The sequence below is a fragment of the Oryzias latipes genome, chromosome 7 (genome assembly GCF_053564925.1).
Source record: "Oryzias latipes strain Hd-rR chromosome 7, Olatipes_Hd-rR_3.1".
NCBI lineage: Eukaryota > Metazoa > Chordata > Actinopteri > Beloniformes > Adrianichthyidae > Oryzias > Oryzias latipes.
The window spans coordinates 13,188,657-13,201,099 of record NC_136243.1 but is presented as its reverse complement, the minus strand read 5'-3'; the positions used below and the strand labels follow the sequence as shown (position 1 = coordinate 13,201,099).

General features: G+C 41.3%; 1 protein-coding gene across 2 annotated transcripts in view; it reads left to right on the top strand.

Annotated features, from left to right (window-relative positions):
* plxna2 (plexin A2) overlaps positions 1 to 12,443 on the top strand; it is a 248,642-nt gene that overhangs the window by 177,855 nt on the left and 58,344 nt on the right. For both annotated transcript variants that reach the window (XM_020704870.3, XM_004070981.5), the window contains exons 16-17: positions 2,828 to 2,995; positions 5,330 to 5,423. In XM_020704870.3, the coding sequence (XP_020560529.1) occupies positions 2,828 to 2,995; positions 5,330 to 5,423 (262 nt within the window). The remainder of the gene's footprint in view (positions 1 to 2,827; positions 2,996 to 5,329; positions 5,424 to 12,443) is intronic.

Genomic DNA, 12,443 nt, shown 5'->3' with positions numbered 1-12,443 from the left:
TCCACATTCTGAATCAGCAAGTCCTAACCCACCGGCCCTAGCATCCCTGCCCTGTGTGCTCGTTTCTTTGTTTGGCCTGATTCCACTCATCAGCTTGACAGAAACCTGAAAATAGGCAGCCATTTGAATCAGGAGATAACAAGAGAAAAAAAAGGGTTAGGGTTAGTGGAAAAAAGCCAAGACCAAAAGTCAGAAGTTGGCAGACCCTCGCAACAATGCTAGCTGAAGAGAATCTCTGATCCTCACATGTTTATTTTGCGCTCTTCACACAAGTGGTTCATTAGCTGAAACAGCACGATTAGGCTTCTGTTTAACACCAAACACTCTTCATCCAGAAACTGTGATCAGGTGGAAATGTGCTGAGATAATATTCAGAGCAGTGGTGTGACATGACACACCTGTGACACTCTGCTTTCACTCTTACAATAACAGCTGCACAATGAGGAAATGACTCTCATGCTCCCATAAAAAGGCTACTTGTACCTTCCTTACTTGCAGTAAAACCATTTTTCTGTTATTTGTCATTTCTGCCCCTTCATATTGTTTCATTGTGTTTTGTTTTACAGATTAAGTTTGAACAAATTGACAAAAAGTTTTGTGGATTGTTGTCATCAAAGTTATATTTTGCAACCACAAAATAGTTCAACTATATAAATGAAATACTAATTTGCGGTCACAACGTAATAAAAATTTATAAACAAAATACTTTGTAACCACAAAATGGTTGAATCATTCAAAAAAAAGCTGATTTGTGGCTCGGAAATAGTTAAACTAAGAAACCTAATTTGTGCCTATGAAATAGTTAAATTGTATTAAAAGAAATGCAATTTGTGCCACAAAAAAAGTAATGTTGTACGAATCAAAATTCTAATTTGAAAAAGTGAAAAAAATTGAAATCGTAAGAACAAGAAATATTAATTTAAGACCAAAAATTAGTAATATTAAATGAATAAAATAGTAATTTGTGGCTATGAAATTGTTAGATTGTGTGAATGAAAAATAATTTGTGCTACTTTTTGCAAATGAAACAATTCGTGGCCACAATATAGTAAATCAAACAAATAAAAAACACCAGTTCAAGGCTATGAAATAGTTCAATTGTGCAAACAAAATAATTGATGGCCGCAAAATAGTAATATTGTATAAACAAAATACTTATTTGTGGCCACACAATATTGACTTTTTGCCAGTCCACTGAGAGCCCATTTAAGCCAATGTGGGCAAACACAGGTGGAGCCACCATGGAAACTGTGGACAAAGCCATTTGGGGCCATTTTCTGCCCCACTTTTAAACCATGTGGGGCCCACTTGGCCTTGCTGGCTGAGTTGTTACGAAAAATTAGCCAAAAAAAAATGCAGTTCGTGGCTACGAAATAGTTTAATCATGCAATCAAAAAACGGATTCATGCCCGTAAAGTAATAATTTTTTACAAACAAAATACTAATTTGTGGCCAAAAATATTATACGAAACTATGTTTTACGAAATAGTTCAATTGTGCAAATGAAAAATAGTTTGTGTCTATGAAATGGTAAAACCATATGAACAAAATATGGTTTTGTTAAATTAACAAAACTGTTAAATTGTTCATGTTAAATTGTTAATGAGGAGTTTAATTGTGTGAACAAAAGAATTCCTAGCCACAAAATCGTTAAATTGTCGGAGCAAAATCCTCATGCATGGCCGTGAAATAGCAATAATGATGTTATTATCCAAAGACAGCTGGGTAAATAAATTGAGTGCACCTTCTAAAGTAACCTGGCTCTCAACAACGCTCGGAAATGATGGTTCTTTGCAATGCCAGGTTTTCAGGATGCATTAGTAGCTCATTTGAAGCCAAAACTACAGTTAGATTCTAATTATGTCCATATGATTCATTAGGGGCCTATGTTGCTCGTATGTTTTAATTATTTCATGGCCGCTATTTATTCATTTTCCTCATGCAGACTCTATTTCCTTATCACTTGTTATGTTTTTTTTCTTTGCTTCTGCTATTACTGAACACCCCCCTCCTCCCCCCCAAGGGGAATCTCTTTTCCTGCCTTGGACACAAACGTGGGCAAATCCTAATAAGATTTTGATGACCCGCTGCATCAAGACTTGAAATAACAGCTTTTTTTGTTGTTTTTTAAGAACATCTCTTCCTCCTCCTCCTCCTCCTCATCTTCCCATCATTCTATTTACGCCGGCACACGCAAACACCTCCCTCTGAAAGTTTTCCTCTCTGCTCAGTCCTCCCTTCTTCCTTTCTTTTTTTTTTTTGCCTCCCCATCCTGGAGGCAGACTATTTTAAGCCTCGCCGCGGTAGTGTGACTGTATTATGTCGTAGGGCTGAGAAGTCGAGTCGGCTTTAATGAGATATGGGGCTAATTGCTGCTTCGTGCTTCTTGGGCTGTAGTCGTGGCATGGGAGGAAGAGGAGGATGGAAGGGGTGGGTGGGTGGGGGCATTCTCCCTACAAGATACCCTCTGCTAATGAAGGAGGACAAATGCAAAGGGTGTGCAGGTAGATAATGAAGTCTTGTAGAGGAGAGTTAGAGTAGTTTCTGTTAGTTTGTGTGTGGGGGGGGGGGGGGGGGCACCTGTGTTCATGCTGTGTTCTAAGACAGATAATTACAGAACAAGGCTGGGGGAACAAATTGCTTAATATATTCTGTTGCTGTAAGCGCTGGCTTTTGCTCATGTAAAGTGGATAATATTTTAGGGTAATGCAGCATTTAACAGGGTTATCATCAGTTTATCTTATTTCCCTCCATGTTGACGTTCCCCCCATTCCTCTTTTTTTCATTGGGCGAGCGTTTGATACCTGGTCTTTTCCCTTACCGGCAGACGGACCACAACGGAGATCGTGTGCTACTCCGCCCCATCCTTGTTTGGCATCGGCCCGGTCCAGATCAGCGTGCGTGTGGATCACGCCAGAATCCGAGAGAGCCTCCCTTTCGAGTACATAGAGGACCCCACTGTGCTGCGCATTGAACCCGACTGGAGCATCGCAAGGTAACCTCCTTTCTCCTTAGCGCTGCCCATCAAGGAGAAGTTTTCCCTCTCAATCCAGACTTTTGGGTCGGCAGCGATGAGTGACGATGAACAACTAGTGACGAGGTTTCTTCAAATAAGTCTGGATAACTGCATCTGAGAGACACCAGGGTTCTCCAGTAAATCTGCCGACCAAAGTCAAATGTCCATGACGGATCAACACATTAGGAATAAATAAGACTTAGTCGACCGGGACTAGGGCTGCACCGCATGAGTAAAATGTGTGCATATAATAATAATAATAATAAATTGGATTTCCCTGCGCTTTTCCAGTTGCTCAATGTATCCAATAATTCCTTCCCTCCTCATTGATACTTGGTGATGGTGGGGCGCCTACGGCCCCTCTGACCACCACTGGGACATTCATACGCATCCACACACCAGTGGAGTCACACTGGAGGCAGGGAGGGTGTGGGGTCTTGCCCAAAGACACAACAACAGTTGACTGGGGGGGGGGGCGCTAAACTTGCGGTCATTGGCCGACCTGCTCAGCCACTAGTGATCAATATTGCGATGACAATATGACTTGCAATGCAAAAAACTAAAAACAACTAAAACATCATTGATATTTCACTGCAGCTTTTTTATTTATATGAAAAGTCAATGTAACTTCAAATATACATCACGTGAGTATCTACACAGGAGGCAGCCATCTAACATAAAAGAGCTCTAGTTGATTGGTTAAACAACATGAAGGGATTTATCCGATTGTTCAAATACGTAAAGGTCTCTATTATTGCCATTTATGCTGTCTTTTTGCGATACGCATATTGCACGATGATATCAGCTCAATAAATCCCAAATACATTCTGGATTGATTAAGTTGAGCTAGCTAGGACGAATCTGAGCTCTTTAAGAGTCTTAAAGGGTTCAGGTTTTCTCAAGGTCATTTGTCCTTAGAAAGGTTACAACAGCCATTGTTCCACAGTGAATTCAGTTCTGTGATCATGTTTGTAAAAGGACGGTTTATGCTGTGGAAGGTTCTGAAATATTGATTTAACAAAATAAAACAACAAATGTCTTAAAGTCCCACTCTGATCATCTTTTGATCTATTTCCAGTTGTCTTTCAATTCTGATTATGCCGTTTTTAGCCTAAATGAAAAACCTTTGTTGTTTCCTAAGACAGTTTCTGCAGAGCAGCTACGATTAAGAAGAAATTCACCACTGAGTTGTGCGGGGAAAAAAGGTCAAAAAGTGTCAGGTAGGGAGGGCTGGTGACCATGAAGGACCCCGAATGCAGAGATGGGAGGCACACGGTTCCAGGGCAAGGGGTTTACTCATAAACTAAAGCGCTGCAGAGCAGGGAAACAAAACTAAACTTACTGTGGGTTAACATGAAAACATGGAAGAAGACAGGCAGGGAAGAGACGGTATGGACCAGCTCAAGAGGAAGGCAGAGACAAGACTTAAAGACAAACAGGACTGACAAAACACAGGTGAACATGATCAGGAGAGATTGGGACTAGGGAAGTAAAACTCAAAAGCATGACAAAACAGGAAACCTTCCAAAATAAGACTAAAAACTAAGGCAAAGACATCCAAACCATGACACTAAGCTTTTCAAAATAATGGTAACATTCTTGGAGTAACACTTAGGCAGGACTCAGCAGAAGCTCTTTACAGCATTAATATTGACACAGAACTGTTGGTGCTACTAGAATCCAGGCTAAAAGTGAGTTTTTCCCAGAATCCCATTCCCAACTCTGTGGATTTTTATTATTTTTAAGGGGAAAAAAAGAATTTTGAAACTTTTTCTTTTTTTTATGCTATTTTCTGTTTGTGGAAATAATTATACCCCAAAATGCTTTTATTTTGAATCAGCATTCAGCATCAGATTGATAAATGGGTCTTCGTTAGAAACTGATATTTTCCTGCAAACGTTTATTTCCCGACACTTTTGCTCGTCTTTCAACTGTGAGGAGCACAGGGAGAAAAGCAGCAGCCTCTTCTCTAAGGAGACCCAGAAGGAGCTCAGCACCTTAGTATGCTTCAACCATCTCTACTTCAAACACAAATGTGTGGCAGTCCACAACTCTGAGCGGGATCACTTCAAATTCAGAGTCTAATCATCCTCCACTTCAGAGGCTATTACCTCCAAAATAAACCTGAAGATGAGATTAGAGTTAATGCCTTTAGCGTTGCCTGATGATTGCCTTTGGACTTGCCTTGTTTCTGTTTACGTCCATCCTTTTTTTCTTTTTAGCAACTAGACAAAAATTGAATCCGATTAGGAAAAAGCATTTGGCTGAAAGTAAACGATGCTTCAGAGATGTCTTTTGTTTGTTTTCTTTCAGTGGAAACACCCCGCTAATGGTAACTGGAACCAACCTGGATGTGGTTCAGGAACCACGGATCCGGGTCAAGTACGCCGGCCGCGAGTCCATCAACGTAAGAACCAATCATCTGTCCTTTTCTGATTGTGTCCAAAATAAAGGGTCTGAGTCATCTGGAGTCGGGATGATTCCATGTTTGGATTTTATACCGTGCCAGTGCCAAACCGGTTCTTCTGAAATGGTTCAAGTCCCTAAACGGTGATCAAACCAGTGCTTCAAACAGGAACGCCAGTTTTTTCCAAAAACATAGATAGAGGGAAGGAAACCCTTAGCAAAAAGTAAAGTAAAGTTTATTTTATTAAGTATACTTGAGTATAACAATAGCCAGTATACCATAGATCATGAACGTGTAGTCTAGGCAGTAGACTAACTGAAACCTTTTTCAGACTATGTAGATAGTACACTGCCTCATTTTTAGTACAGACTAAGTATACTGGTAGTACTGTACTCTTAAATAGATAACTATTTCCTAAGGAGAATGCTTTGTAAAAAAATCTTTTTTTTTTTCATAGAATACCATTATGATACTGAGAACTCAACCAAGTCTCAGATCATATTTCAGGGCAGAATGATTGATCATACTTTGTTTTTACATAAATCCGGATTCATTGTGTTTCTTTAACACAGGAACATTTTCTGTGCCACAGTTTCTTAACAGATGCCTGCCTAATTCACTTTTGCTCTTGTAAAAATAATAAATGTCCTTTTTACAAGATTCCACAAATCATTTGATAGAATCTTCATTCACTGAAAAAGGTTTGCGGCTGGTTTAAACTGAAATTTTGTGATGAGGATTTTTCCCTTTAATGTCACAGTGGATGCTAAAAAGTGGATGCTAACTTCAGCCGTGTCGCCCTCTTAAGGTGTGATGGATAAATAAAGCAAATTGAAATGACAAAATATAACCCTAAACATGAATCTGCCGTGTCTGGAACTTCATTATCTGTGTGTCTGAAACATTTCAAAGTCATTCGCCGCATTTTAGGCAGAGCGGCTTCTGGTACGTGAAAAAACTGTCTCAAGAAATCCATATTTGGAGGAAAATGTCTGGTTTTGTCGGTAAATAGCAGCTTTATTTTTTCTTCTTCGGTTTCCTCACTGGCTCTTTTCTCCCCATAGAAACTTTCCAAATGTGTTTAAATCCGCCCATAATCGTTTTTTTTTTTGTTTTTTTTGTAGTACTGCAAACATCTGTATGGGAACTAACTTGGCACAGAGTTTTGGGACCCATCCCTAATCAGAAGATGCCATACAAGCCAAGACATGTTTAGCTTTTTGGGAAAAAAAGCTTCTCTGCTCCTCCTTCGTAAAGTGCAGCCATCTTAAGCACGGGAGCTGGCAGTTAGAGTGACCTGCATGCAGTATTTATCAAACACTTTGAATCCATCCCTCTATCCATCTCCTGCCACTTATCTGGGTCAGGGTGGCTGGGGCGCCACAGCTTGTCCGGCTTGTCTCTTTTTCTTTGGCTTTGGAGACGCGCTCCCCGGCGTCCTCTCCGTGTCCTCGGATCTCCTTCAGGTTTCACATGTCTGAAACATTTCTCCTGGAAGGCGTCCAGGCAGCTTCATCCTCCGTCTTTAGCCCTTAGGACGGCGTTTTGGCTGGCTGAGGGCCCAATGGACTGGTACAGAGATCTTTAAACGGACAGCTTGTTTGAAGCTCAAAGACAGCAGGACGGCAGTCTCCGATTGGTGGTGTTTGGTGGTGAGGGCACAGAGACTCCTAATGGCTTTCAGCCGGAGATTAACGACAGTCGGGAGCCTTTGGTCAGCAGAAAAGGGTCCAGTTTAATCAAAGTCTCGGCTGCAGGAAAATCTTTGCAAATGAAATGAGTCCGTCCCGAGGGTCTTTGTTTAGTCAGGAGGAGGTTTGGGTTCAGGTTGGAAGGGCAGAAAAAAAGAACCGTGGAGGAGGACGCAGAGAAACAAAGAATGAATAATAATAGCGGCTCTTCTGAGACTGTGGCCCCCAACCCCTGGGCCTTGGACCGGTACCAATCCGTGGGTTACTTGGCAAAAGACAAAACAAAAACACAACAGCCACTATTTCTGTTTTATTTTTCATTTGATTGTTGCAGACGTTTTATTTTGAAAACCATCGGATTCTCTCTCTCTCTTGGATGTTGGCCCGTCACGTGTTTTACATTCCCTAATTCTTAACCCTTGAACACTGCAGCTGTAACTCCGATGTTAAAGCTCTTTGAGTTTACCGTAACTCTTCGACCGTTTGAGTAATAACCAGAGTTCCAACGAATAATATTTCCCGTTTCCAGGGAAACCTCAGACGTTAAAGGCTGCTCCGAAAGCTCAGCTGAAACCCTTGAGCTAGCAAAGTTACCAAAAGAAACCCAAAGATTTTTGGAACGTTTCTTTATGCAGAAAACAATTCACTGAGAAAACATTTGAGCCTGTAAGGAACAACAACCATAACAGCTAGATTTTAACAGACAAAACTACTCAAAATATGGATTCATTGCAACAGTTGTTCCTACACACTTAACCCGACCTCTCAATGTTTCAAGGACATTGCTAAAAAAGTTGCAAAAACGGTGGATTGTTTTTATGTTTAGGAAATACCAGTGTTTTTTTTGTCATGATTAGCCATGACGAGAACAGACCCAATCGCTGGAACCCGGAATGATCACGCACGAGGACATGACTTTAAAACGTTTTTATTTTGTCCTCGGGAGTTGACGAAGAGTTTCCCTTGTGTGTAAAGGACACAGTTTCGACGGGGCAGGTGAGGTTGGAGCTTGCAGCTTGGGACCTCACTGCGGAAACGTGGCGTGGAGAAATGGCGTGGCTGGAGGTCTGGATGGCAAGACGGACTTAATTGTCAGGAGCTTGAGAGCGAACAAAGGTCGGCACTTGTGACGGATGAAGTTCTGTAGACAAGAATAATAAGCTTGGTTACTTGAATTATCAAAGGAGAGGTTATCTAAACGAGACTTCACAAGAGAGCAGGTACTGCACCATAGTGGGCAACGAAGTGGCGATGAATACTGGAGAAAGGCCATCTTAAATACAGGAGGGTTGATGAGGTGAGTGCCAACAGCTGGGTTCAATCTGAGGAGGAAGAGCAAAGAAGGGAGGGGGGAGGAGAGGATTCCCGGTGGTACCTGACAGTTTTTTGTTGTTGTATCTATTCGCCTTAACTGAAGTTTTACGAAGCGGAAGTTGACGTCTGTCTTTTAGCTTCCACTTTGATGGTCGAGGGTAAAATAAGTTAAGGTAAAAGTTAAGCCTTCAACACTGGAGCTGTCGCCGGCGGCACCGGAATAGCCCACCGTCTTTGAAATACTGCAAATCTACGCTCATTTACGCGATCACCATGAATCAGCTGAGTATGACGAGGAGAAAAGTGGCTTTGCAGGATCAGCTTTGCAGCAATATGCAACACAGCATTAGCGTAAAGGTTGAAAAGTGTTGCATAACATGGCAAAGCCACTTTTCTCCGCATCAGAACTGGCGCATTTATGTTAATTGTGTAAACAGTTGAGGAGTTGCCAAAAGAATGTAAACACTGGAGCTAAAGCCCTGGTCTAAGGGAAAATCTGGATTGCATTTTATTGCAATCTCTAGGAAATCTAGTCAACAAAGAAAATTTTAAGCCAGCTGCAGATATTTTTCAGAGGTTGAAGATGAACTTTTCCCTTGGTGGAAGCTAAAACAATTGGCTGGTCCGTTACAAAACATGACATTTAACCGGCTAATGACCTAAAAAAGGTTGAGGACCGCTGCTCTTAGCTGGGAATAGGGCTGCACGAAATGAGGAAAACTCACGAAATGCGATATTGGTGATTAATAATGCGATAACGATATAATTTGCGGTATATAAACAAGTATCAAACCAACCAAAAACATAATTTCCATTTCAATGCAACAGTATAAAATTATACTCCAAATGACCCTTGTCGACATAGGAGGCAAACATCAAACATAAAAGGGCTCATCTGATTGATCAACAACGTAAACGGATCCTTCTGATTGGTTAAATGCATAAAGGGATTTATTTCATTTATTCAATATTTCAAGCTGCCATGAGTTTGTTTTAGCACATTTAACCCTTGTGCTATCTCAGATGACCCCCCCCCCCCCCCCCCTTACTTTGACGTGTTCTCCCTACCATGACAAAGGTGGATAAAGGTGGAAAGATTTCATGTAATCCATGGACACCAGTGAGGATCACAAATCATTGAAGAAAAAAGGTTCAGCACATTGTCTAGTGGGTCTAGATGACCCCACTCCCAATGTTAAAGTGCCTAGGATAACACAAGGGTCAAGGTAACCATTTATTGCGATTTTCGCCGTCTTTTGCGGTATGCATATTGCACAGCTTGATGTCGCGATAACGATAAATTTGCGGTATATTGTGCAGGCCTAGCTGGGAACGATGGTTTGTGTGGCGTTGGGCGTTTTCCTTGTCGGTAACTCTTGCATTGCCTCGTGTGTTTTTTTGTAACACAACCGGCGTCCAAAGCCTGGTCAGCAGACTTTCAGCTGTAACCCTCCTTCAGTTCAACTAACCAACGCCACCTCCACACACTTAAAGACAGTCTCACACAGCCTTCCACTAACCTCTTTCTCTAACAAACTAAATTTCATGCTTCATTTATGGCGTTTCAGAACAGGTTAGCTCTTGTGTGTGCGGAAGCACTGTTTCCTGCAGATTTCAAAGCAAAATGGGGCTTTTTGCATTCCAAAACTGTGCCCAAGTGTCTCTGCTGCTTAGTTAATGTTTCTTTCATAGAAAAAAAAAGTTTGCGTATGCCCTGGGGTTTCTGCCACAGTGTAGCTTCCCTGAAAAGACCTCTGTGGGTTCAGAGCGCATATTAGCGGCTACAAGTGAAGTTCAGATCTGTTCTGATTTCTGCTGAAAGAGGAGATGGGAGCGCTCGATTGACGAGGTGGGAAGAGACGCGCTGGAACGTTGGCGTCATCGTCTCCCTGACTTTAGAAAGAGCGAAGAGAAGAGATTTCTGTTAAATGCTAAGGTTTGCCCCTCTTTTCCCCCCAACTCCAACCCCATTTCATCGCTGGAAGGCAGCAAAGCGGTACAGCAACAGACCTGTCTGTCAGCCGGCCTTCAAACAATCACCTGTCTGCGGCTAAATTGCTTTTCTTCCCTCGCGTCACGTGCGGGGATTCAAACAAAGAAGAGGAAAGAAGTCATGTTTTCTTTAGGAAAGGCTTTACATCTGTCAGCGGATCCCCTTTTTGAACCCTATGGGGGATCTTGATTACGGCTAAAAGAGGGTCGTTTTTCAGCGGGACTGAATCTCGGCACACTTAAGACGTCTGTACTGTGTCAGAATCGGGTCATCGGCTGCACTTAAAGCCCCGCGTGGTGATGGACGGATTGTCATTGGGACTGTTTTGTAATGTTTTATGCATGCCGGGTCTTTTAACCCACAGTCCCTCATGCTATATCCTGAGCCGTACATCTTTTGCTACTGAGCTTTCACCGCTTCATTTTAGTAGAATTTTTGTTGCTGTTCTCACTTTGGTGGATGCGGTTCCTAACACACACACACACACACACACCCACACACACATACATACACACACTAAACAGCTACATCCTTTTTTATTGCTGATTACTTTTTGTCAAAGGTGTTCAATCGATTGACTGTATAGGGGAACTGGACTGAGTTAGTATGACATAAAAAAAGGCTTACTTTTAAACTGAACAAAGGCTTACTTACGTCAATTCAGTGGCCATGTTGTAGTTGTAAGCAAGGATTAGTCCGAATGGGCATGACTTATCGTTTCTCTGGCAACCACTTGCGCCAATCCAGTGTGAGCTTGTTACAAGTCCACACCACTACTCAGGAAGGAATTTGTCCATCAAACCTTTTGGACGTTCAACATGAGGGCCAGCAGGAACCGCATACTTTTATTGAGACCTCTCATGGGTCATTCAATGCAGTTCTCATATGCTGTCAATAGATAAAATGCAAAACTAGCTGAAAACATTTTTTTAAAGAAACTTTATTAACAATTGAGTGATCACACATAGATTAACAGTAACAATATAAACAACCTTACCATGAATAACATTCACCATTGGCTAACATAACATATATATAGAACATAAAAGAAAAGAATAAACAAATACAAAAACAAAAAAGAACATAAACCATCCAAATAGTTTAATACTTGTTCAGAAAGTTTATATTTGTGAACAAAACCAAGTAATTTCAAGCCATTCTTCTTTTTCATATAATTGAGTGGTTTGGTCTTCAAAAACTAACTGCAAGCATTGTAACCGGATTTTAGCAACATTTTAGCTAGCTTAATGAAGAAATGATAATGGCTAAATGATAAGTTAGCTAAGTAAGCTAGAATAAATATTATCAAAAACGTTTTACAAAACAAAAAACAGAATATTGCTAAAAATGCTTTTAATTAAATGCTAAATAACATACAGATTATGAAAAATAGAATTATTCATTTTTGTAAACAGGTACGGTAGCGCAGAGATGGCTGGAAAACTTTTTTTAAAAAATTTTTTTTAATTCAATTTATCTTCAAAGTAGCATCATCTCACAATCCCAAAGATTGACCTTCCACTGTTCTGTGAAGCAGATCTGTGCATCCAGACCGGAACCACGGTCCGCCAGTTGGCGATTCTGGACATAGATGTTGGCGAGATGAATGGAAGCTGAATTTCCAGCTAATGCCAGTATTAGCAGTTGGTCGGAGCAGCAGGCGAGCAGGAAAATAAACACAAGTGTGGGAGGAACCAAGTACAGTGCTCCAAAGAACCAAACGTTAACCCCCAGATGACCTTTGACTCTGAACCTCTCAGATTTATTCCTACACATCTCCTTTCACTCCGTTTCACCAGCACCCTGGCTAGAGACCTTTGAAAGACTGAGTGGGTCGTAGCAGCGCAGTAGATCATGGTAATGTATTCAGCCAGAGGGGCTGGAATGGTACTGCTTTGAAACAGCCCGGCTCCATCCAGCACCACAGAAGGAAGACAGATGAGGCCAAGATTCCAATTATTTTCTCTATCTGTTGGCCTTAGCTCACTTCATCAACAGTGGACAACATGCAACCTCATGTTG